The sequence below is a fragment of the Mytilus trossulus genome, chromosome 7, assembly GCF_036588685.1.
Source record: "Mytilus trossulus isolate FHL-02 chromosome 7, PNRI_Mtr1.1.1.hap1, whole genome shotgun sequence".
Classification (NCBI taxonomy): domain Eukaryota; kingdom Metazoa; phylum Mollusca; class Bivalvia; order Mytilida; family Mytilidae; genus Mytilus; species Mytilus trossulus.
Window position 1 is genome coordinate 23,364,354 of NC_086379.1, and position 25,147 is coordinate 23,389,500.

Sequence of the window (25,147 nt, forward strand, 5' to 3'; positions counted from 1 at the left end):
CCTTTACTGCCAAAAATTTCTAAAAAGTTGGATAAATGAGAACGAAATACGAGGCTTCTATAAAGCTTGATTTTTGCATAAACATATTAGGTGTCAAACAGTGCACAACAAATGTTGTGATTTGTTTTGAATCAGTGTATAGATATCCTCTGAGATATTTTAGAATCATGTAGAAATAGTGAAGTACTGGTTGAAATTATTATCCAGAACTGTATTCTTAAAAACTGCTACAGGGAACAACAGTGTAATTTCTGTAATATTTGAAGCAGTTGGATTTATCAACAACAACAACTGTTTTTTTTAACATAGATTTAAAATGAGATCTGGTATAACCAAGACAACTTGATTATTGATACACGTTTATTATTATTTGTAAAAAAAGGATATAAAATTGAGAATGGAAATGTGGAATGTGTCAAAGAGACAACAACCCGACTATAAAACAGACAACAGCAGAAGGTCACCAATAGGTCTTCAATACAGCCAGAAATTCCCGCACCCGGGGCCGGAGGTGTCCTTCAGCTGGCCCCTTAATACTATACATGTATATACTAGTTCAGTGATAATGAACGGATTAATAAACTCTAAATTATACGCAAGAAACTAAAATTAAAAATAATACAAGACTAATAAAGGCCAGAGGCTCCTGACTTGGGACAGGCTTAAAAATGCATATAGGGAGGGTTGAGATCTCATAAACATATTTAACCCCGCCGCATTATTGCGCCTGTCCCAAGTCCGAAGACTCTGGCCTTGAGGCCCTCGGGCTGATATTGGTATCTAGAGATGATAATACGACAAATGATACGGATTTTGTCATGTACAATGTATTATTCTCTCTGTATCAAATTGATATAATCTGTTGTATCAAATTGATAATCTGTTGTTTCAAATTGATAATCTGTTGTATCAAATTGATAATCTGTTGTATCAAATTGATAATCTGTTGTATCAAATTGATAATCTGTTGTATCAAATTGATAATATGTTGTATCAAATAGATAATCTGTTGTATCAAATTGAGAATCTGTTGTATCAAATTGATAATCTGTTGTATCAAATTGATAATCTGTTGTATCAAATTGATATAGTCTCTCTGAATTGGATTATATATTTATATTATTCAATCAAATAGACATTAACTCATTACATTTGTCCAAACCCGCATCTCTATCGTCCCATGTCGTTCTTGTGAATACAAATTGTTGTTATTTGATTTGGTATTTACATACATTATTGTTATCTGATTTAGTATTTACATGCATTATTGTTATTTAATTTAGTATTTACATAAACACGGTAACATTTAAAATATATATACAGTTAAGAATATAAAATATACTTACTATTGAAAAATTGAAATATATATTCAGTGTTATAAAATGAATAAAAAAGAAAGTTTGTGAAATTATATGAGTAACATGTGTATTTATATAGCCATCATCAATAGTAATTAATCCGTTTCCTGATACTTCCCAAATTAATTCAGTCAGTGTATCTTAAGGATGTTCGTACCTTCGTTTAAAAATAACAAGATTTATAGTTGATATAGACGTTTATAAATTGATAGTTAACAAATAAAGGAACTTAAAAACTTATAAAGTATGTGACAGATCCGTCTCCTGTTTTTTTTTTTTAGATTTATCAAATGTTAAGTGCAAAAATCAGTAATTTTGTAATCTAATAATTTTCGTGAGATTTGTTTTCATTACCTGATGGGTTAAACAATTATAATGCAAATTTTTACGATTTTAATTTGATTAGAATAGATAGCAAACTTTTTAAGAAATGTTTTTCTTGCTTTTTTTTCTTAAAATGATCATGATTAATATCAACGCAAAATAAACAATAAAACTTTAAAGATTTCTACATCTTATGATATTAATTTGATATAAATCAGCCCATGTTGTAACTTTGTAATGTGTTTTTTTTTTGTGGAAAATATCAATTTTGTTTAAATGACAGGACAGTTTCGTTAGTGAATGCATTTTAATACATTTTAATAATCGTATGTCATATAAAAATTGTTTTACGATCTTTCATAATTCTTTACATACTGGTACTTGTATTTTATATTTGTGTATTGTCTGTTTTATACTCTGTATATACTCTGTATGTACTGTATATTTATGTATTGCAAGTAGTGAGACTATAATAATAAAATATTGAATCTGAATCTGAATCTACATGGTCTTAAACTTAAAAGAAGTCTATAAAAAAGTTAGCTTAAAAAAATACAGGAAAATCAAAAAAGTACTTTTCTTGCTTATATTTTCATACAAAAAAATGGTATCTCATAAATCTTGATTTATTAAAGTATAATATGATAAACAGAACAATACATGGCAAACTCTATATCGCAAGCTGTATCACCACTCTACCAATATCAGCCCACGGGACCTTCGGCCCTCGGGACGCATATTGGTTTCTTGTGGTGATACAGTATCCAATACGGACTTTGCCATGTATTATTCCATTTGTGTGTGTTGGGGGGGGGGGGGATTTTCAAACGCGGAATGAATCTCTCAGTCTATAGTTTTCATACATTTAGGGAGCTACCATTTGATTTTTTAGGGGGGAGGGGGGGGGGGGGGGGGGGCTAGGATGAAAAATTTTGTCCTGCATATTTTTTAGCTGTAATCTCGGTCATGCCTTTTTATTTTTCACTCCACCGGTCCTGCTTTTTTTTTTTAGTTTATCATGACTTTATTTACATAAATCGTCATCATGACTTTTTTTTTTAAGTGTCTCATCATGACTTTTTTTTACTCAAAACTCCTGTCCTGCCTATTTTTTTCAAATTACATCAATTTAGTGTACGAATAGTGTGATAATGACCCGTGTTTATAGCAATTATATCTCAATTCAATTGTTGAGCCTGACAGAGACATTAACAGGTGACATTATAATATTGGTATCGGATTCGAACAGGATTTTTTAATTATTGGAAATGTTATTTTTGATTACGTAGAAAACCCTTTTTCCTGAGCCTGAATTGATGTAATTTGTCCTTTTTTTAAATTAATTATACATATAAAGTTGGGATTGCATTAATGACTCGAGTACTCGGATACTCGCTCGGAAGGCCTAGTACTCGAGTACAATTTAGAACTCGGTGTTATAAATCTTGAAATATTTCTCCTCACTTTTTCGATCACTCTAGTTACGTTGAAATATTCCGTCGTAGAATTATTCAAAATTTATTAACAACGAAAATACGTTAATCCTGAGACTTCTATTTAGTACTAGTAGTCCGTTCTTTCCGAGGGGATGTTTTCATGTGCAATACTTGAAACAAAAAATAGAAAGGCAAACAGTCTTTCATCTAAAGTTGTTGACCCATATTTCTAACGACACGGGACGTTTGCGTTTTTCAGTTTCGCTTTTTCATAGGACATTTGCACTTTTTATGTTGGACACTTGCACTTCAAATCATACTAGGACATTAATTTATGCTTTTTTATAGGACATTTGCGCGTTTGCAATATTTGTTTTTTATGACTTCCCTTCTCTTTTATATGGGATTGGGATCAAGTTGAGAAACCCGCTGCAAAAGAAGATCGACACATCCCATCAAGGCCACGCAAGAACAACTCCTGTCAACATAAAGAAGGAACTGAAATAATCTATACTATTACACGAGAAGACCTCATTTTGTGTGTCGCTTCTCTTCCTTCCACAAATTAATCATCATGCACCTGTGTCCTTTATGTACCATGAATAGTCGCATTTGTCATCCTTGCATACGATTATTGAGCTTTGGGTTATTTTTTTTTTTGGGGGGGGGGGGGGGGGGGAAGGGATCCAGATATTTTTTTCCGTCATCGGACTGACTTGGGAGTCATGTAAAGACTTCCGTTTAGGACTGTTTTTAAATTTTACAGAAATATCATTAGTACTTGGGGACAGGACAATTATTTTCACGTTTGCATTTTTGAAAAAAAAAGTGGAGCTGAATAATATACTGTCCGCAAGTATCTATGACTTTTGATACCTTTCCTGAAATTCTCCAGTTGTTTACAAAAAAACTATCCTACAACAGTTTACATACGTTCTAAATGCCCGCGATTTCGCGGGTGTGTTCTCGTCTATTTTTGAATTTAAAAATTGGAGAGAAAAATAAATCACCTCGCTGTAAGCATTTCATACGTATACGTAAACACTGCTGTTATACAGCTAATCAAAAAAATCAGACAACAAGTGAGCGAGCAACACTATACCAAACAGACAAACAAAGCATATATAGCAAAGACCGTATATAGCGGGTTATTTTCGCAGGGTGTCAATTTTCGCTTATTTTCGCGCAAAGAACAAAATCGCCAAAATAAATTCCGCCAACTTAAAAGTACACATGCAAAGTTATGGTACAAGTTTTGAATCCTCTAAAATATTTCGCAAACCTTATTCAATGAAAATCGCTTAATTTTACACCCGCGAAAATAACCCGCTATACGGTATATCGCAACTCACATTAAATCGCTAATGATACAGAAGAGAAATTATCTCACTTCACCAGTTATTAAATATTTGTGTCATTCGGCTGATTTGACACCTATAAATTTCCAATAATAACTTGAAATGTGGTTTAAATAGTCTCATATATAAGCCTATCTAGGCTGTGTACTTTTCTTATTTTAATATTGTGCAATAATGTATATTATATTCTAGGCAAAAAAAAACAACGTTACATTGGTTTTTAATTTAAAAATATCACATATTAATTTCAAATATTTTCATGACTAAAACTAGTAACCTGAATGATTTATAAATCAAATTTACTCATTTATAAAAATATCGGAAATGACGTGACGTAATTTTCTGATTTCAAACAAATAACCCTTTTTAAAAATTTATCTGCATATAGTTTGAATCGAGTTGTCCTTTTTGTCATTTATTGTGCCGAACAAGATTTTTGTATTGTTTGTATATGCCTTCAACCCCCAGGGGTATAAATGTGCATTTCATTAATAAATAAAAAATAAAGTTAACAAAAGGTCGCATTAAAAAATGAAAAAGTTACACGTAAAACAATGCCCCGTCTACGCCAAAATGAGAGAGAACGAGCTAATGGGTTGGCAGCAGAAATGACTCGAGTGCAGGTTTCTAATAATTTTAATGACTCTATTAAGGTTTATGTACCCTTCTGTAGCCATTTTTGTACGAATTTTTCAAACCTCATTGTATCAAAACTACAGATATAATGAATAATAGAGATAGGCCATTTAGTACACATTCCATGGGAAAACTTGATGCAACGCATTATTTTTTACTGTTTCATTGCATTTGATAGAAAAAGAGGACTTTGTGGCAAATGAATAAAGATTTTTATAGAAAATACACAGCCTTTAATACAGAGATTTTTGTTATAAAATTTGAAACATAAATAACTCACTTGATTTTCTATGATGTGCTAGTGTTTAGTTTTTACAAAAAGTTATTAGCAACCTGTAAATTCCAAAACACCTCGTGCTGAGTCACTAAAGTCGAGCGCACCCTAAAAGGTGTACTTGATTTTGGCCATATTTATATTTGTTTTAACCAATAACTACAATTATCAACTTGCTTTAAGGAAATCAATGCTAGCACTGCATGCAATAATCCTATATCCACGGCTGGTAATCTACACACGCAGAACATTTGGTTCTGCAATGAAAATCGTGAGAGGATTTTCCGGTTGTGCTTGAGTGGAGTAATTGTCACCGCTTCAAAAGGTATGTACATTTCTAAATCTCAATTTTCTTATTCAAGTGATCTTAATATTGAAAATCGGAGAATGCTATGCTGTGAGGAATACATAAAGGAAGAGATACATATATCATATACTGTTGTACGTAGAGTTGAACTCCTACAAAATCAGTTGTCGCACGATAAATTGCCTAAAAAAGTGGCATTTCAATTTTGAAATGGTTCTATTTACAGACCTACTAGTTCAAATTTAGGTTTTTTTTCGGGCAATGGGTATGAACGTTGTTTTTAGCGGCGGGTGCGCTGTCCGGTAATGATAGACGTCTTAATAATTCCAAAAACTACATTTTACCATTAAGTCATGCGTGAGGGGATTGGTTCTGATTGAGGACATCGTAAATGCGTGAGGGGAAGTACTAAACTTTTTTTTATAATCTTTGGCTCTGTGACTTTGTTGACTAGATAAATGTGATCAGTGCTGATTTAAAAGCACAAATTCATCCTTATACTTCATAATGTTCATTAGATGTAAAGTGATCACTGATTCAATGAAATCACTGAACTATTAATTGTTTGTTCAATTTCAGAAAATGCCACTGTTCAAAGGAAAAAGGAGAAGAGGACTTTATAAACTTGAAATAAGAAAAAATGTATGGCCAGTGTACAATATCTTAAATAATTAATTAAGAACGGAAACGTAAATTGATTTTAAAATTGTTTGACTTTAAATAAGGAGTTTAAAGAAGGAGATATTATTCACGTCAAACATTGAAATACGACTAAAATGACATTTGTAGTACAACTTACCAGTACAAAAGTTTTCCCTAATTAAAAGACATATTGACCAGACGAGGTTTAAATAAGTCTGGACAGTGAGTCTCAAGCACGAGAAACCCGATCCCCGCGAAAAAGTCACCGGACGAACAAGTTATATATAATATCTAAAAATAGTAAAAGGCGAATTTACGATGACCCGTAACGTAACAGTACAACAAAAGAACGAACTATAAAAATCAGTTGAAGAAGGCTTAATGAAGATTCATCTTATACACATTTACGAAAGGAGTTATCTCCCCTAAAATAGTTTATTTAAAAAAAAAAGATGATTCTAAAAACACAAAATTTGATATTTGTTTACCTGTTTTGATTTATACAATATGTCACCAAATATTCTTTATATGAATACAGTCTAACTATTGAATTGCAAATATGTTTGCAAATTTGCAGATGTGAGCAAATAATCGTTCTTGTTTTTACTTGTAGCAAGAAAACAAAATCGTTGATAACATATTTTGTTTTAATTCTTCGTGAAACATATTATTAAAACTAGGTTCCTACAATTATTTCAAAGTTCAATTAAAGCACACTCACATATGTGTTTTTTCATGAACAATGTAGCCAAATTTAGGTAAGTTTCAACGACTCAAAGCTTGAATTAAAGATATGATTTGTACCTCCCCTCACGCATTCACGATGTCCTCAATCAGAACCGATCCCCTCACGCATGACTTAATGAAATGTTGTTTTTGGAATTATTAAGACGTCTATCAACACCGGACAGCGCACAAGCCGCCAAAAATAACATTCATACCCATTGCCCGAAAAAAAAACTAAATTTGAACTAGTAGGTCTGTAAATAGAACCATTTCAAAATTGAAATGTCACTTTTTGAGGCGATTTATCGTGCGACAACTGATTTTGTAGAAGTTCAACTCTACGTACAACAGTATATGATACAGGTATTTCTTCGTTAAAGTATTCACCACAGCATAGCATTCTCCAATTTTCAATATTTAGATCAGTTGAATAAGAAAATTGAGATTTAGAAATATACATACCATTTGAAGCGGTGACAATTACTCCACTCAAGCACAACCGGAAAATCCTCTCACGATTTTCATTGCAGAACCAAATGTTCTGCGTGTGTAGATTACCAACCGTGATATCTATCAGTCATGAAATTGCCAAATATGAGAGTACAAGGATAAAGGCTGTAGATTTTCTATAAAAATCTTGATTTATTTGCCACAAAGTGCTCTTTTTCTATCAAATGCAATGAAACAGTAAAAACTAATGATTTGCATCCAGTTTCCCCTTGAATGTGTACTAAATGGCCTATCTCTATTATTCATTTTATCTGTAGTTTTGATACAATTGAGGTTTGAAAAATTCGTACAAAAATGGCTACAGAAGGGTACATAAACCTTAAGACTATTGCAAGGCTTAAGACTCGTCTTAGAGACACTGGCACAACAAGTGATCGCCCCCGTAGTGGCAGGCCACGTGAAACGACGTTACGTCAAGACAGACACATCCGCATCATTCATCTCCATAATCGATTTGTAAACGCGTCACAATCTGCACGACAAACCCATGGAAGACATAACAACAGAATATCTGCTCAAACAGTTCGCAACCATTTGCGTCAAGTTGGTCTAAGAGCTCGTCGTCCATTGAAGGAACCTATCCTTACGCAGCGTTACAGTATGGCGCGACTTCAATGGACACGCGTACGAACTCGATGGAATAGGCAAACATGGACAGATTCTTTTTACCGATGAATCTAAATTCAACTTGAAATTTAGCGACGGCAGAGCCAGGGTCTACCGGAGACGCAATGAACGATATTCTGATGCGTGCGTGTAGGAAACAGGTCGGTTTGGTCGTGGGGGGGTCATGGTATGGGGGAATACCTACCAGGAACGCACCGAGCTAAAAATCATCGTTGGTAACCTAAATGCAACAAGTTATATGGACGAAATTCGGGATCCAGTTGTTCTCCCGTTTCTCCGAAGACATCGTTTTAACCATGTTTTTCAGCATGACAACGCCCGTTTTCACGTGGCACACCTTTTTGGAGAATAACCATAGTTGTGTGTTGCCTTGGCAAGCAATGTCTCTAGATTTATCACCATTGGAACATCTTTGTGAAGAACTTGGACGACGTATCAGAAATAGCCACTGGAAACGCTAGCCCAGCTCCGAACGGCACTTTTTAGGGAATGGAACAACATCCCTCAAGATTTTATTCGACGTCTTATTGATTCCATGCGATGGAGGTGTCAGGCGGTCATAAATGCAAGAGGTGGTCATAAATGCAAGAGGTGGTCATAAATTCAAGAGGTGGTCATACAAGGTATTGACATGTTAACCAAAATTCTGTACCTGTCCTGTTAAAATTATTCGAAAAAGTGCAATATTGTTTTCAATAAAAAAAAACTTGTTATTGTGCACTTCAAATCATGTTAGCTAACTATTCAATTAAATTTTTGTTATCAATTTTTTGTTATAAAAAATTTAAATGATCTTTAACATTTAAATGATCTTAAACATGTATAAGCATGTAACGTTTCTTTTTTGCCTAGTATATAATCTGTAAAAAAATCTGTAGACAAGTATGTGACCCTTTAATAAAATGAATGATTATTTTTTAATTTTTTTTTAAATATCTCTGTGAATTGAGTGAAATGGGGCGCAAAAGAAAATATATAACAGTGATTGTAATATATGATTTTTAAATATCTCTTCTATTACAGGTATTTACAGGTATTTGAAGACCGTACATAAACCTATAATGGTTTATTTTTATAAACTGTTATTAGGATGGAGAGTTCAACTTGTCTCATTGTCCCTCATACCACATCTTCCTATATTTATTTACTTGTAGGAATACTAATAATATACTTCTTATAAATGAAAAGGAACTTCTCCAGCGAGACAATTGTAATACATTAAAAAAACCACTAAAAAAACCACTAACTAAAAACGTAAACATAACACTGTCCTGTGTTTATTGCTATATATATATATGCCACTCGACCAACGAGGCTAAAATTTAGATTTTGTTGGTCGAATAATGCCTTAAAGTTTGCTCGGGGTAGCATCACAGCATATGATGTATAATGGCAAGTAGAATACATTTAGTAAATCTTTCAGACCATCTATGTTTTGTCCTTCTTATCACAACGAGTAATATATAATAATGATTATAAAACTCTTCCAAATTTTCAATGTTTCAAAATGCCTCTATAGCAAATGTTACCATACATATATATGGAGATAGTAATTAAGGCTGTTGTTGGACAATTATTACAATTATAATAGTATATTTGATTCAGGATTTAACTTCTTTATAAAATTTTTGACTGTTTTAGTTATTGCATTTGTTTATTTGCCTTACATTAAACTATTGTCGGAAGTTTATGATAAAGCGATTAATACATGGCCTTTTCTTCGAGACCGTCTCGGGCCAATATGGGGGTCTCAGGATGATACCCAGGCTGATATGGAAAAGGCCATGTATTAATCTCTATGAAACCAAGGTGGTCGAGTGGTCTAACGCGTCCGATATAATGCAGTCGATTGTGTGTCACGCTATATCAGTAGCATGAGTTCGAATCCAGGCGAAGGAAGAACAAACTATTTGAGAAAGCAAATTACAGCTCTTTCATTGTTCGGCTGCTGTCTAGACGAGTTGCATATATAGAAAGATGCGTCTAAACATGCGACAAATTTTCTCCATCAAATCACTCGTAGTATACTAGGTTTAAACCATAATATACATTAACAGAATTCGACTCAAATTTAGCTCAACAACGTTAGATCTGTTAATTTTCGTTTGGAGTTTGTTCTTTCGTTAGCAGTATTTGAACCTTTGCTTCTGTGTCATCGTAAAAGTGACATTAGAACATGCGCTTTTATGAACAATTATTATATTGTATAGCCTATATGTATTTAAATACTGGTATATATGTACTTACTTTAAGCTTTGATAGATAGCTTTGATACATAATTATGGAAGCTGATCTGAATAAGATGTCCACTTGATACACCCGTGTTTATATTTTGTCTTGAAAAAATATCTCCATCAGCCGTAACCAAAACTGACAGAGTTGTTGATACGCACCAATTGCGAAATAAAGGTAAAATCTACATCTAATAAAGTGGCTCAGGCGGAAACCCAGTTGAAATAGAACAAAAGAATCAAAGCTATCTGTTGGATAAGCCGATAATTGAATACTGTAATGTTTACCATAGTAACAAATATTTAAAAAGTTAATAGAAACACAATCTAATTAAAATTAAACCCTTAACTGGTTCCCGTTCTGATATGTTGCACATTAATCATAACGGGGTCAATTAAAGGATTCAATTTTAATTAGATTATAAATTATCAACGGTGTCATCCTGGTTTGCCCACTAATAATTACATGCATATGTAAACATAAGGGGAATTGTTGTTTTAACAATTATAGTTTATTTCTGAATTATAGTAATATTTTTTACCTTTTATTTTACCGGTAAAATTCCAAATAAAAAGATGTCATATTCTCGACGTTTTACGTTTCCGCATTTTGGCACTACACTCATACGTTTCCGCTTCTTTAAAGTACTCTTTTCCGCATTGTAAAATATAGATTATTACATTGATACAAGTGGATTATCGAATTTATCCAATCGAGGCTCAGACTTTAAAATTTAAAATTTTACTATCGAGATTGGATTAATCCGACAATCCACGCGTTAATATGTACTAATCTGTTTCTCTTATGATTAAAAGATAAATTTCCTTCTTTTCTAAACCAAAATCCCCTTCGAGTGCCTTCCACTTTCCACGAAGTTGTCATTTTCATTTAGAACCAAATTGAAATTGAAAGTACAAATACACAGGATTTATGTAGATCTATCATGTGTATGATAAAAATATAACACGTCATTTCTTCTTTTTCAAATTCCAATTTCGAAGAGATAGCAACATTTGTTTTCTTTTATTGTGCCTGTGTGCATCATTTCAAATCAGAGAAAAAATTGTAGTTTTGACTGAGTAACATGTTATTCCTAATAGAGAATTTTAGGTTTTTAACGTACGTAAAACGTAACATACCTTAACACTTAAAAAAATGCTCATTGTTATCTCCCGTTGGCCATTCAACTTGTAAATTAAACAAAAATTATATACTTTGACGTACGCAATACACCTTAACTTGGTCTTTGTAAAATTGTGTTTGTCTCCCTTTTTCCATTTAGTTCAAATCTATTTAAAATAGTGTATTATACGACCGAACCTTTACACTAGTAATATATCCGAACGTAAGAAAATGCCAACTTTGTTCGCAAGGGACACAGGTATATTTTGAATGATATGCAGTTAACAATGTTTTATATTTTCGTACTAAAAGAGTTTCTTTTCAACTAATTTGTGAATATCGCTAGCCGCGTTGAGAGAGTATACGGAAAAATTAGTTTTTGAACAAATTTATTCAAAATAGGATAAAATTGATCAAAGATGAAGGACATTGTACAGTTATTTAGGTAAATATATACATGTAGGTTTTTTTTTTAAATTAAGGCATATTGAAATACTCGGATTATTTCACGAGTAAAGGCTTTTGTTAATGTTAATATTTGTAAGAATGCCAAACATATTTTTTTGTGTCTTATGATTCAGTTTTCATCTATTTTTTTATTAATGATCTGTGTCGTGTGTACCACAATCTATCAAGAATTTTTTTACCTAGAAAATTCATTATGGTAAGTGATGAAATAAAATATCGCGGTGTGATAAATTTGCCATGTTTAGAATCCTTTGAAGAATGCAGATTCGAGAGTGTCAACAGGTTTGTTACGAACGGACAGACCTACGGACCGACAGCGCGATTGAAGGTAGCATTGTGTTACTATTACCCTTCGAAGCACCCCTGGTGAAAGGTTATTACTCTAGAAAAAAGAAGGCTGTCGCGGGAAAAGAAAAGGTCGGCGTTTCGAATAAAAAATCCAAACCCGAGATACGTTTTCAAATGGTGCAGAATGGGTTATAATATCTCAACCATTCATGTCAACGAAGCGTGACTTGATGCTAAGATTATTGGACCTTTTAACAAAATCTTACTTTGCTGATTATTATTGCTGTTTACAATTTATCTCTATCTATAACAATATTCAAGATAGTAACCAAAAACAGCAAAATTTCCTTAAAATTACCAATTCAGAGACTGCAACCCAACAACTGGTTGACCGATTCATCTATAAATTTCAGGGCAGATAGATCTTGACCTGATACACAATTTAACACAGTCAGATTTGCTCTTAGTGCTTTGGATTTTGAGTTATAAGCCAAAAACTGCATTTGACCACTATGTTGCATTTATAGCAATAGCAGCCATCTTGGTTGGTTGGCCAAGTCGCGCCGCACATTATTTAGACCAAATACCCCAATGATGATTGTGGTCAAGTTTGGTTTACTTTGGCCCAGTAGTTTCAGAGGAGAAGATTTTTGTAAAAGTTAACGACGACGGACGACGGTCGACGACGACAACGGACGACGACGCCGACGGACGCAAAATGATTGTAAAAGCTAACTTGGGCCTTCGGGCCAGGTGAGCTAAAAATGAAAAGGATTCGTACTTTCTTATTTTACCGCAAGGACTGTAATTTGAATAATTGACTTAAAAGGTTTTTCAATATTGACACTTTTTGTAAGAACGAAGTAAAAACAAATCTTTCATGGCCTCATTCTGCAACCTTAGGAGCAGCTTGTTCTTCACTTAGATTATTTATAAATTCTGCCCTTCTCTTTGCAAGTCCAACACATCATTAACAATACACGATAGTTAATTACACTTGTCAACCTGTCGACCTATGCATTTACCGATTTTCAACATGTCGACCTGTCAATCTGTTAACATTGAGCCTTCACACTTGTCAACCTGTCGCCCTGTCAACCTTTTAATCTTTACACTTGTCAACCGGTTAACCTATCATGCATTTTTCGACTTTTCAACATGTCGACCTGTAAACCTTTTAACCTTTACACTTGTCAACTGGTCAACCATCATGCATTTATTGTCTTTACTACAGGTCGACCTTAACACTTGTCATCCTTTTAGACCTTTCTAGGGTCAACTTGTCAACCTTTCTAGTGTAAACCTGTCGAACCTTTTACCATGTCAACTTATGTACAAACATGACTGCACCTATTTACTTCTTTAATAAAACCGATGAAACTACAGTACCGTTTATCTGAATTGACTCGACCTTCAATGATGAGGTATAGTCAAATAGTTGAACTCCTTTCCGTCAGTTCGATAGAATGCCTACCATGCAGACTTATTTGTATTCTGTTATACTAGTAGTGAGGTCGATACTTTGCTCAATCTTGAGAAGAAGGAAGACGGACAAAAAGAAAATATTGACATTCAAATACCAAAAAAGTTTGTGGTAAATTATTTTTCTGTAAATGTGTATTTTTTTTCTTTTTTGTACACCTTTTACTTTCGTCCATTGTTTTTGATAAGGATGCTGCAACCGCTTTATTTTTAGGAGAGGGGTGCATAGATAAACTTAAATGTTTTTATTAAGCCTATTTTGTCCAAGCTTGCCAACCTATGATTTTTTTCTATATTCAAATAATCTTGTTTTGCTGCCATTTTTTGGTTCTGCCCTTTGATTTTGTAAAAACTTTTCCAAACTTGGTGTCATCATAAATCCGAAGGTCCTGCCTATTTATTTCAAATTTGATCTAGCCCCCTACCAAATAGATATGATTGTATGAAAAGAACCTTATGTTTAACGCATAAATATAGAATAATCATACATTGTCTCGAAATATCAATGCTTAGAAACAGCCTTGCTTTCTTCCTGTTTCTAAGCCTGTACAAATAACATTGATATTTCAAGACAATGTATGGTTATTCTGTATTTAATCTGTAATTAAGTCATCGATCATTTAGATAAAAAAAAATGGGGGAGGGGGAGACTCTGTCTGACGTGGAAATTTTGTTTTGAATATTATCTAAAGGGCAAAACTATCTTGATTTTAAAGTACAAGCAACCCCCGACCCCTTCCCCCACCGGCCCCACCCCAAAAAAATCGAAGGGTCCGTGCCTGTTACATGAACGTTGTTTTAGAATTAAAACAAAATTATACCTATTCCTGAAATACAGAACCGGCGAAGGGAGACAACCACAATGTATATTATGTCTTATAAGTCCGTATAATTGTTAGGCTAAGTAACGTACGCAAGTTTCGTTTGAAACGTAAAATTCTCTAATAGGTCTCAATTCAAGATTATGAATGAGTAGAACATATCATTACGGTTAAAGAAAAGAGGCCAGGAAAGTTTTGTGGCACTTGTAACTGTAATTTAATGTTTAGTGGAATGAGAGATGAAATAAGTTCAGACTTTCTATACATTTCAATAGCATTTTAAAAAGATTTTTTTTTTAATTTAACAGAAGTTTACTGCAAGGAATGCATATAAACGACATCAATGATTATCCAGGAAGACCTCGCACTCAGTCAGCTCTATGCTTTCACTTAGTTCATGATAATAGATCATAATACAAGAATTGAGAAGCCCGTGGTGTACTTTTAAAAAAGGTGGGCCCAATCCAGGACAAAGGATATTATTTTTCTTATTATCAACATTGACCTCCCCTCCCAAAAAAAAATGAATCCGATAAAAATCGTTGAATATAAATCATTTTAAACTCCAAAGATTTGTATTATCGGACTAATAGTTTACTGGTTGTTATTCACTTTGGTTCAAGTCTTTTACTTCACAGCATGGTATTTGTTTTTCGTAACTATTTTTTTCATGAATTAGGCTGTTGATTTTCTCGTTGGAAATTTTTTGCATTTTTCATATCGGGGTTTTTGTGGCCTACACATTATGTTTTTGTCCCTTTAATTGTTGAAAAGAGTTTGGTTGTTAATAGTTATTGCTGACATCGACTTCATTTAACCAGTGGCGGGTAGTTGACTCATTGGATGTCATACCACATCTCCTTATTGTTTTATATGAAATAAATAGGAAAGCCGTGCATTTGCATTATGCAGAGGCTATATTCGTACGGCACTCTGCTAGGTAAACCCGTGTAGCAATACAGTATGAATAATCTCCGTGCATTACACTGAGTACATTCTTGTAACATTTTATTAGGTAAATTTATAAAGCATCGAACATGATAATTATCATAAGGTCGCATTCTTATATGATTAATTTTACACCAGTTAATTTAAAGCGTTACTCTATATTCATCGCTATTTAAAGATTTCCCCTACACAAATGTTATTTCATAACACTGCATGGGTATGTTACGGTCGTTATTGCACTGACTAGGTACGTCGATCTCAAAAGAATCACATAAGGTGTAAGGTTTTCATTTTGAATATACATGTATGAAATATCTGCGACTGGTAGTTATACCAAATACTCCGATCTTTTTTTTTTTTTAAATGTATATATAAGCGAGTCCTTCTTTTTAACCTCATTGCGGTCTAAAAAAAATCTGAAGATAAAATGAAATGAAGCGCTTTTCTGGATTAACCTACATAAGGGACACTAAAGGCAGAACATTTTAAAGCCACGAATGTATAAAAACTAAAATAGTTGAAGAACCATAGTATGCATTATGCTTATTGTTTAAATCCGTGTTTCCCAAAGGGTGACTGGTGAAACGAAATATGGTCGCATGGTCTTCTCCCGACCGGCAGTAAAACATTTGCCGAAGAGGAGCGTCCGTTTGGCTGTGCAGGATTTATTAAGCTCCCAGTCATGTCCAGTCAGAATGGGAACGCTAAATCCGATGCCTCGTGTAAAGAGAGTGTCACACTCTATACCCGTTAAAAAACATTGCAACAACTATAATTTAAGGGTTGAATATGTGGACTTTTGCACGCGGCAAAATTTCTGTCCCTATCCAATATACATGTTCTCCCATTTTCTAGTGGCACTCCAAATGTCCCAGACCATCATCCCGGATGGCCTCTGTTATGAACAAAACTTCCTATTGTATTTATTATTAACTTGTTCTCGTCCTGAACTAGCATGACATATTTGCCACTGGACGTTAAGCAACCAACAATCAATCAATTTATCAATTTAAGTCCTTAAATGTGTTTTTTTTTACAAATAATGTATGGACAAACAAATTTTTTTCTTATGTTACTAAAACTTCATTTAGCAAACATTACATCATTCTTTGTCATTTAGTTGAAGAAAAGGGAAAGTGATCGAGATTGGAATTTTTTGGCAGAGATGCGTCTTTAGCATGTGTGTTAACATGACTACTCAAATATGTTTATGATGTAGCCTATATTGTGTGCAAATCCTTGAGATTAACAACATGCAGAAACGACGAACATGAAAATATGCAGAAAATAGGTCTACTTTTTTAAATACAAACATACAGAAGTAAGATTGAAAACGAGGTGTATACCCGATCTTAGTATTAAAGCCGATCAATTCATTCTGACAACACTGTGTTAACCGGGACAAATTTAAACTCGATATTTGATTCATAAAAGAATTAAACAATCCATGCCAGCATTGAAAAAGGTTCGGAAATCACTCTAATATAGAATAGATGAAATTAGAGTCTACGGCAAATTTCTTTCATTTGCGGTAAATTGATTTACAAACTTGCATTTTCTTTTGCGACAGAAATATTCTTTAACATAAGTTAGTTTATTTCCTTATCAAATTATAGCGTAAGATCATTTGTAACACATAGGAAGATAGGTAATACACACGAACGCCATTGCTACGGCATTGTACGGTATAATAGAGTTTCGACGTAGAAGTTGTGGCGACGTTACTGCAGACAATGACGTCGCCAGATAATTTCAATGTTCCGGCCAAAAACTTAACTTCAACAGAGAGTAGCGTAAAAACTAATACGGTTGCTAAGGACTTTCTTTGCACCGATTGATTCGTCTTTCATTTTTAAATTGTATATCAATTTTAGAAAAAAATCCATTCCCAATCCACTATAAATAAATATGTTTAAACTAACTAACTTGCTTGCTGTGTTTGCGTGGTTGTTTTCAAACAATAGGTAGGCGGAGTTTCAATCTGTTTGTTTTATATCTGGGATTTGATTGGACAATAAGTCATTTAGAATTGACAACAAAAGAATTTAATATTTGTTGTCCAATCAAATTCCAGTCAAAAGTAAACAGACTGAAAGAGACTACCTACCTGTTGTTTACAAACATGCAAAAACAAATGTAGCAAGCAAGTTTATCAATGATTTGTTTTGCATGCTTTTATAGAAGTGCTGTAACACCTGTTAGAACATTTTGATAATTTCAGAGAGCCGAGAAAGGTTGTGACCCTTTGACTCAGCCAATCATCTTCTGAGATCACCTGCAACCCCACGTTGATTAAATTTTTTTATACAATGGGCTCGAAAAGGGATATCTTTCCATAGAATTAAATAAAGAAACGTTTTTACATTGATTTTTTTAAAGGTTATTTACGTTTCCGCATTTTAATGTATGTCCCCTGCTCACTAACGAGGTGATTGAAGTAGGACTTCGAGCAGGATAAGTCTTTATGATTAAAATGTAACTATCAAGCTGAAGGACGCCTCCGGGTGCGGGAATTTCTCGCTACATTGAAGACCTGTTGGTGACCTTCTGCTGTTGTTTTTTTATTTTGGTCGGGTTGTTGTCTCTTTGACACATTCCCCATTTCCATTCTCAATTTTATCAATAAATGAAAATAAAAAAAATCCCGACAGCCTGTTTAACAAGGGACCGGTTGGGACTGTAAGAATTAAAAGCCCAGTCAAAATTTGAAAAAAAGAAAATGTTGTACGAGCCTGACACTGACTATCATATGTTACACAAACGAAAGTTCCATTACCTTCACATACAATTTGCGATGAACAATGTACGGTTCAAGTAATTCATTTTTCACACAGATGTGTTTCTATACATGTACTACAACTGTATATCTATCGTCCCCAAAATTGGACGTTGGACGTCACAACAATTTACGACTGAACACTGTGAGCTTATTAAGGTTTCAACAAAAGTAATAAGAATATCTTTTTAAACATGTTCTCCCAGGTCAATTGCAAGTTGATCTGTAAATTTCCACGTTTCTTGTATTCTGACTTTCAACATTATATATGTCGTGTAACTTAAAAATACAAGTTATAACATGTACACAAGTACCTTGTACATGTTATAAACTGTACAAAATAGTGCTTAAAAATGGTTTTAACTTGTACAAAATCGAAAAAAAGAATATGTTTCTATTATCGCAATAGATGTTATTATTCTCAATAATATTTTCATAACTTTTTTTATTATTCCTTCATGTTTGTGTGTTTTCCCCTTTTTGATACAGTTAATGTCCAGGGGTCGGTATTACGAAGCATTTCTTAGACCTTTCATACAATGTTTTTTATGATCCTCTTATGACTATCTATGGACATATCTTTATTTGATGAATTATAATTTTGAGTGTCCACTTTGAAGGCAATAGTAAAATACTTTTATTCTAGTTGACACTAAAAGACATAAGAGGATGGCCCAGGATAGATGTGTCTACAAATAAAATTGAGAATGGAAATCGGGGTATCTGTCTAAAAGACAACAACCCGCCCATGGAGCAGACAACAACCAAAGGCCACAAATACATGCTTTCAGAGTAGAGGATATATATTTAAAACATCAAAATGAAATTCGCCTCGTGCAATGATCTTATAGTTTGTAAAAAACAATTGAGTTATAAATTTACATAAGTCATGCTGAAGGCCAAAAATGTTAGAGTAGTTCCAAAGATATTGATAATGAAGCACGGTCCGATGAAAACTATTTCAGCCCTCTCTTGCTTTTACAGAGTAAGCAAATGTTTGCACCTGTCCTAAGTCAGGAATCTGATGTACAGTAGTTGTCGTTTGTTTATGTAATATATACGTGTTTCTCGTTTCTCGTTTTGTTTATATAGATTAGACCGTCGGTTTTCCCATTTGAATGTTTTTACACTAGTAATTTTGCGGCCCTTTATAGCTTGTTGTTCGGTGTGAGCCAAGGCTCCGTGTTGAAGGCCGTACTTTAACCTATAATGGTTTACTTTTTAAATTGTTATTTGGATGGAGAGTTGTCTCATTGGCACTCACACCACATCTTCCTATATCTAAGACATTGTTTTAGTCTTTACGTGCTATAAAACGAGAGAGAGGAGTTTTACTTAAAATAATTAGGCATTGTTCTTAAATTTTTTGGAAGAATTGAGTTACTTCTATCTAATGTAATTGTCATTGAGGAAATGCAAGTTTTTAGTAAATAGTGTCACACTTATTTAATTTAAGCCATGTGGACTGCATAAAACATACAATTACATGAAAACACTTTTGCCAACATAAGTCAAGAAACATATATTTCTTTAACTTTGTGATCATTGTCCACTACAAAAAAAAAACACGGTCTTGCCTATTAATGGTTGTTCTTTATGCATTGGTGAATTTAAATGTATATTTTACTTCAGTAAGATTTATCTTAAATTTTGTACAAGTTAAAACCATTTTTATGCAATATTTTGTACAGTTTATAACATGTATGAGTTACTTTTGTACATGTTATAACCTGTATTTTTGCATTATACAAGTTATAACATGTACAAAATTTTTGTACAGTCATGTTATAACCTGTACAAAATCGCAACTTGTACACGACATATGTAAAGTAACATGTAACTTATCTATTTCAGTCTGAAGTACTTTTTAAAAATAAATACAAATGTACGCTACCACAATTTCAACTTCACAAGTATACATGACAGTACAATATATGTAAAAGGAAAACATCTTTCATAACAGTAAGAAAATCAGAAATAAATAGTTGCACCATAAGCGCATGACACGCTAGTTGCTTTTTCAAAAAAATAAGTTTTATAAGTACTCGATATCATATAAGAAATATAAAAACATATCTAAAAAAATATATCTAAAGGGAGGTTAAATTCTAACAGATATGAACCAGTCACTAAAGTTTCACGAAAACTGGTTAATGAACTTTTGAGCTATATTGTCCTAAAAATGGGAAATTCAATTTTGAATGAATAAAACACAATAACTCGGAAATGTATAAAGATCTAATATAATTTACAAAAATCGAATGGGAACTCACATCAAAAGTCAACCGTAAACCTGCGTATAAAAACGAAAAATATACGAATCATTCATATACCAATGAACTTGGAATTAATCACTGTTTTTACGCAGAATGATTCAGATTCAATATTTTATTATAGTCTCACCACATACAAACATAAAATGAGATTCACATACATATATTTAAAACATTAAAACATTTGCATTGCATGTACCAATCTTAAAAAGATTTATGAGAGAATTTTAAGATATACTATATACATATAAACATATTTTTACACATTTATAATTAAAATTCAAAATATACATTTTTACTAAATGATAGTTAAACATTTGTTTATTTAAAAACTAGTGAAATAAAATACTATTTCTTCTTAATAAAATATTGTTGCAGGTTTTGGCAACTATAGCAGCAATGTGGCACCGTTAAAGTCCACAATTCCTCTAAAGTCCACAACACCGCTAAAGTCCACAACAATTTTCCGCTTAAGTCCACAACGCCGCTAAAGTCCACAAACTTTCCGCTAAAGTCCACAAAATGACCTCCGCTTAAGTCCACAAGAAAACGCCGTTAAAGTCCACAATAACAAGTTCCGCTAAAGTCCACAAAAAAGCACCGTTAAAGTCCAAACATTTTTTTTATTATCAAATTAAAGATCAATTCGCTGGTTTTATACTCCCAATAGTATTATATATCTAATAAAAAGCATGAACCCTTGTTTTTTTCAAAGTATTTCTTACGAAAGCGTATTAGGGACATAGTAAACATAAAATGTGTAATGAAATATTTTTCAAAGTCGAAATTTTGACTTAATCTCGAATTTTTGACCTTCTCAAATTTTTGAATTACGACTAAGTAAAAATTCAAAATTTTGATTTTTCTTAAAACTCGAAATTTCGACTTTTCTCATACGCAAAATTTCGCCTTTTCTCAAACTCAAAATTTCGACTTTGAAAAATATTTCATTACAATTTTTATGTTTACTATGTCCCTTATAATACGCTTTCGTTAGAAATACTTTGAAAAAACAAGGTTCATGCTTTTTATTAGATATATATACTATTGGGAGTATAAAACCAGCGAATTGATCTTTTGATAATAAAAGAAATGTTTGGACTTTAACGGTGCTTTTACGTGGACTTTAGCGGACATTGTTATTGTGGACTTTAACGGCGTTTTCTTGTGGACTTTAGCGGAGGTAATTTTGTGGACTTTAGCGGAAAGTTTTTTAACATTGTCATTACTAAATACATTTTTTTTTTTTCATTATCTGCTAAAAGGTTAAGATGTTCATTAAAATGTAAAACTTCATGTATCATAATTTGTCTTAGATCCACATACAATGGGCATTTTAAAATGACATGCAGTTCAGCTTCAACAATAGAGCTACAGTTAAAACATGTCATCTCGTGGACTTCTTTCTTTTCAGATCTTCCAGTTTCTATTTTTAGTGGAGCTACCCCACATCTAAATTTAGCGAATGAACTTCTGTTTTTTAATGACATAATATTTTGCAAATATTTTCAGTACAATAGTTATTTAAAAAAAAAATGTAAGTCCTTAATTTACTTCCCTCTGCATATGCAGCAACTATTGTACACCAGTTTGATTTAAAATTATCAAATACATCTTCCTCAATTTGTTTTATACAATTTTTGTTCAATACATTTTGATTCATACATGTAATTGCAATATTGCTCATAATTATACAATTTTAACAGTTCTATAACTCTAAAACGTCAGTTTTTAATTCTAGTATTAGACTTTCGTATAGACCACTTAAAGATTTTAAAATTTATCCTGTGTGGGTCCATTATGGAACACCTAGCCCAATGTCTCAAGACACTTGACCATTGTTTAACGCATGGAGGTTTACAGCCCGTATCACCAGCTATGGCATCATTTTGTGTGTGTTTGACAACACCCATGAACAATCTCATGGCCCTGTTTTGGACGCAACAGAAATACTTGTGCATTTCATGCACTGTTTCTGTTCTATTGATTTCCTCAAATTTTTATATAACTAATTACCAAATAAATAAAAAACAAAATTTATTTCAGGACAAATATTTTCATTCTTCTTCTCTTTTCATATAGACTAGACATTGAGCTACGTGTTCCATAAGGTACAGTTCTCCCAGGGGTGTATATTCGTACCGAAAAGTTCCTTCCATAAAAATGACAAAATCAAAATGTCAAACACATCGAACGAATTGAAAACAACTATCATATTTCTGACTTAGTATAGGCATTTGCTCATATACATAGATAATGGTTAAAGCAAAAGCCATGAAAACTTTTAAGATACGTCTGTTTGATCTGCAGTAAGAGTGTGATTGTCATAGAAAAAAAGAAACAGAATAGACTAAAATAGAATCTAGACTAGACTAGACTAGACTAGACTAGACTAGAATAACATACTGGACTAGACTAGACTAGACTAGACTAGACTAGAATTACATACTGGACTAGACTAGACTAGACTAGACTAGACTAGAATTACATACTGGACTAGACTAGACTAGACTAGACTAGACTAGACTAGACTAGACTAGACTAGACTAGAATTACATATTTGGTAACAACAACAATAATAGCGGCATATAAATATATATTTAGTATATAAGTATTGGTCAGAGTCAGAGCCAAAATCCACATATATACATTGTGAATAGACATTAGTCTTACCGATCTTCTATAGCTACCTTCAGTTGACATTTTAAGACAACAAGATTAAAACAATGACTAACCCTCACCAAATATTATAAAAAAATACAGCAAGGTTATATTGCACAATTTATCCCTAAAGGAGCAAACGATTTCTCACGAAATAAAATAGTAATTCAACTTATTTTCGCGGATACTATTTTTGCGTTTCTAGTCAACCTCGCGGCTATTTAATTATGCGATTTTCCAATTAACTTGATGTATTTAAAAAGAATTGATCTACGTTTTACATGTTCGCGACGATTTTACTTATTCGCGTTATTTTTCTTCTCGCGAAAGTCGCGAAAATAATTTGGTTTACAATATCTGGTTACATGTTTTAAAAGATGTGATAAGTGAAATGAAACTGAAACAAAGTTTGAACAACCATATCTTTGTAAGAGAGTGTAATAATACCAGCCAACCTCTAAACCTTCAATGAAGAAGATCTCCAAACTCACACAAGTTATTTATAAAAAGAAGATGTGGTATGATTGCCAATGAGACAACTTTCCACAAGAGACCAAAATGACACAGAAATTAACAACTATAGGTCACGATACGGCCTTTAACAATGAGCAAAGCCCATTCCGCAGAGTCAGTCATAAAAGGCCCCGAAATGAAAATGTAAAACAATTCAAACGAGAAAAATAACGGTCTTATTTATTTTAAAAAATGAACGAAAACAAATATGTCATACATATTAAAAAGCATGAGAGAGCATATACGAATAGTTCCTGAATTTAGTTTGCTTTAATAACAAATTGCAAGCCTTGAATTTAATTAAAGATAACATACCTTTGAAAGCTGTTCGTCTTACATGTATACTGCCGAAAAATTATCTGCGCATGATATATATAACTGACAAGGTCAACCCAGATCTAATTTGTGCATCGACAACGTAATATTAACGAACTTTTATGAGTGGGTTGGTTTGGCGTCTTTAAATTGGGGTCCATTTTCACTATTTGATTTATTGTTTGAGAATTATAATCTATTTGTTATAATTATAGTTAACATCCGATCATTCTCTTTTATTTATTGTTTTGGCCATTTTCTCATATTTTTTGTTATTTTTTTTACTGTTCTCTATCATTTTAACCCTATTTCGGCCTTATCCATAATTTTATTATTTTCGCTTTTTTCTATATTATATGCCTTTATCTATAATAGTACAAATGTACTTTAAGCGAAAGGTTCTCCGAGGGAATGAATTTCACAACCATCAGTATTAATACATTACAATTTTTCAGAAACCCATAATACTGACTTTAGCAATATGTTTTTATCGGTAATTGTTCATCAGTTATAATCGAAGCAAAACGTCTTGAAGGTATTCTAAATATTTTGATAGATAACAAACATACAACCCAATAGATCCTAATAGTTAAAAATATAAACAGAACCATAAAACAATGTTAAAAGTTGTCTTTGCCTGAGAGCAGTTCAACCTTGTAAACAGAGTGATATTATGATTAGGGTTTTTTAAGATAAAATGTAATTTGAAAAAAAAAAATTCACCAAAATACTATTTTTATTTCATTAACTTAATACTGGCATATACATTTGTATATCCACACATTGTATTTAATTATATAAATATATCTCGAGATGGACAATTACAGGTGTGCCACTGCGATCAGGTTACCAACAAGGTCGGGTTTTTGTTTATATTGTAGGGAACATCGCTTGGATGTATACTGATTGAAGCATGTCTATGAAACATAGTAAACTATATTTGTGTATTTTGCTCAAGATTAGCTTTCAGCAACTGCAAGTAAACTTTAATCGGTACATTGAGTCTTTTGTCTTTTTGATCTTTTGGTTAAGTTTTTTGAGCGGGGGAAA

At 32.8% G+C, this 25,147-nt stretch overlaps 1 protein-coding gene across 3 annotated transcripts in view; it reads right to left on the minus strand.

The window, feature by feature from the left end:
• LOC134724801 (uncharacterized) overlaps positions 1–24,159 on the minus strand; it is a 39,668-nt gene extending 15,509 nt beyond the window's left edge. The window contains exon 1 of one of the 3 annotated variants that reach the window (XM_063588058.1): positions 24,098–24,159. Coding sequence is in view for 1 of the 3 variants with exons in the window: in XM_063588056.1 (XP_063444126.1) it covers positions 10,446–10,475 (30 nt within the window). In the remaining 2 variants the exon portion in view is untranslated. Of the gene's footprint in view, positions 1–1,346; positions 1,474–10,445; positions 10,629–24,097 lie in introns of those variants that run through there. The other 2 variants (XM_063588056.1, XM_063588059.1) reach the window with 2 other exon arrangements.
• Positions 24,160–25,147: the final 988 nt, after the last annotated feature.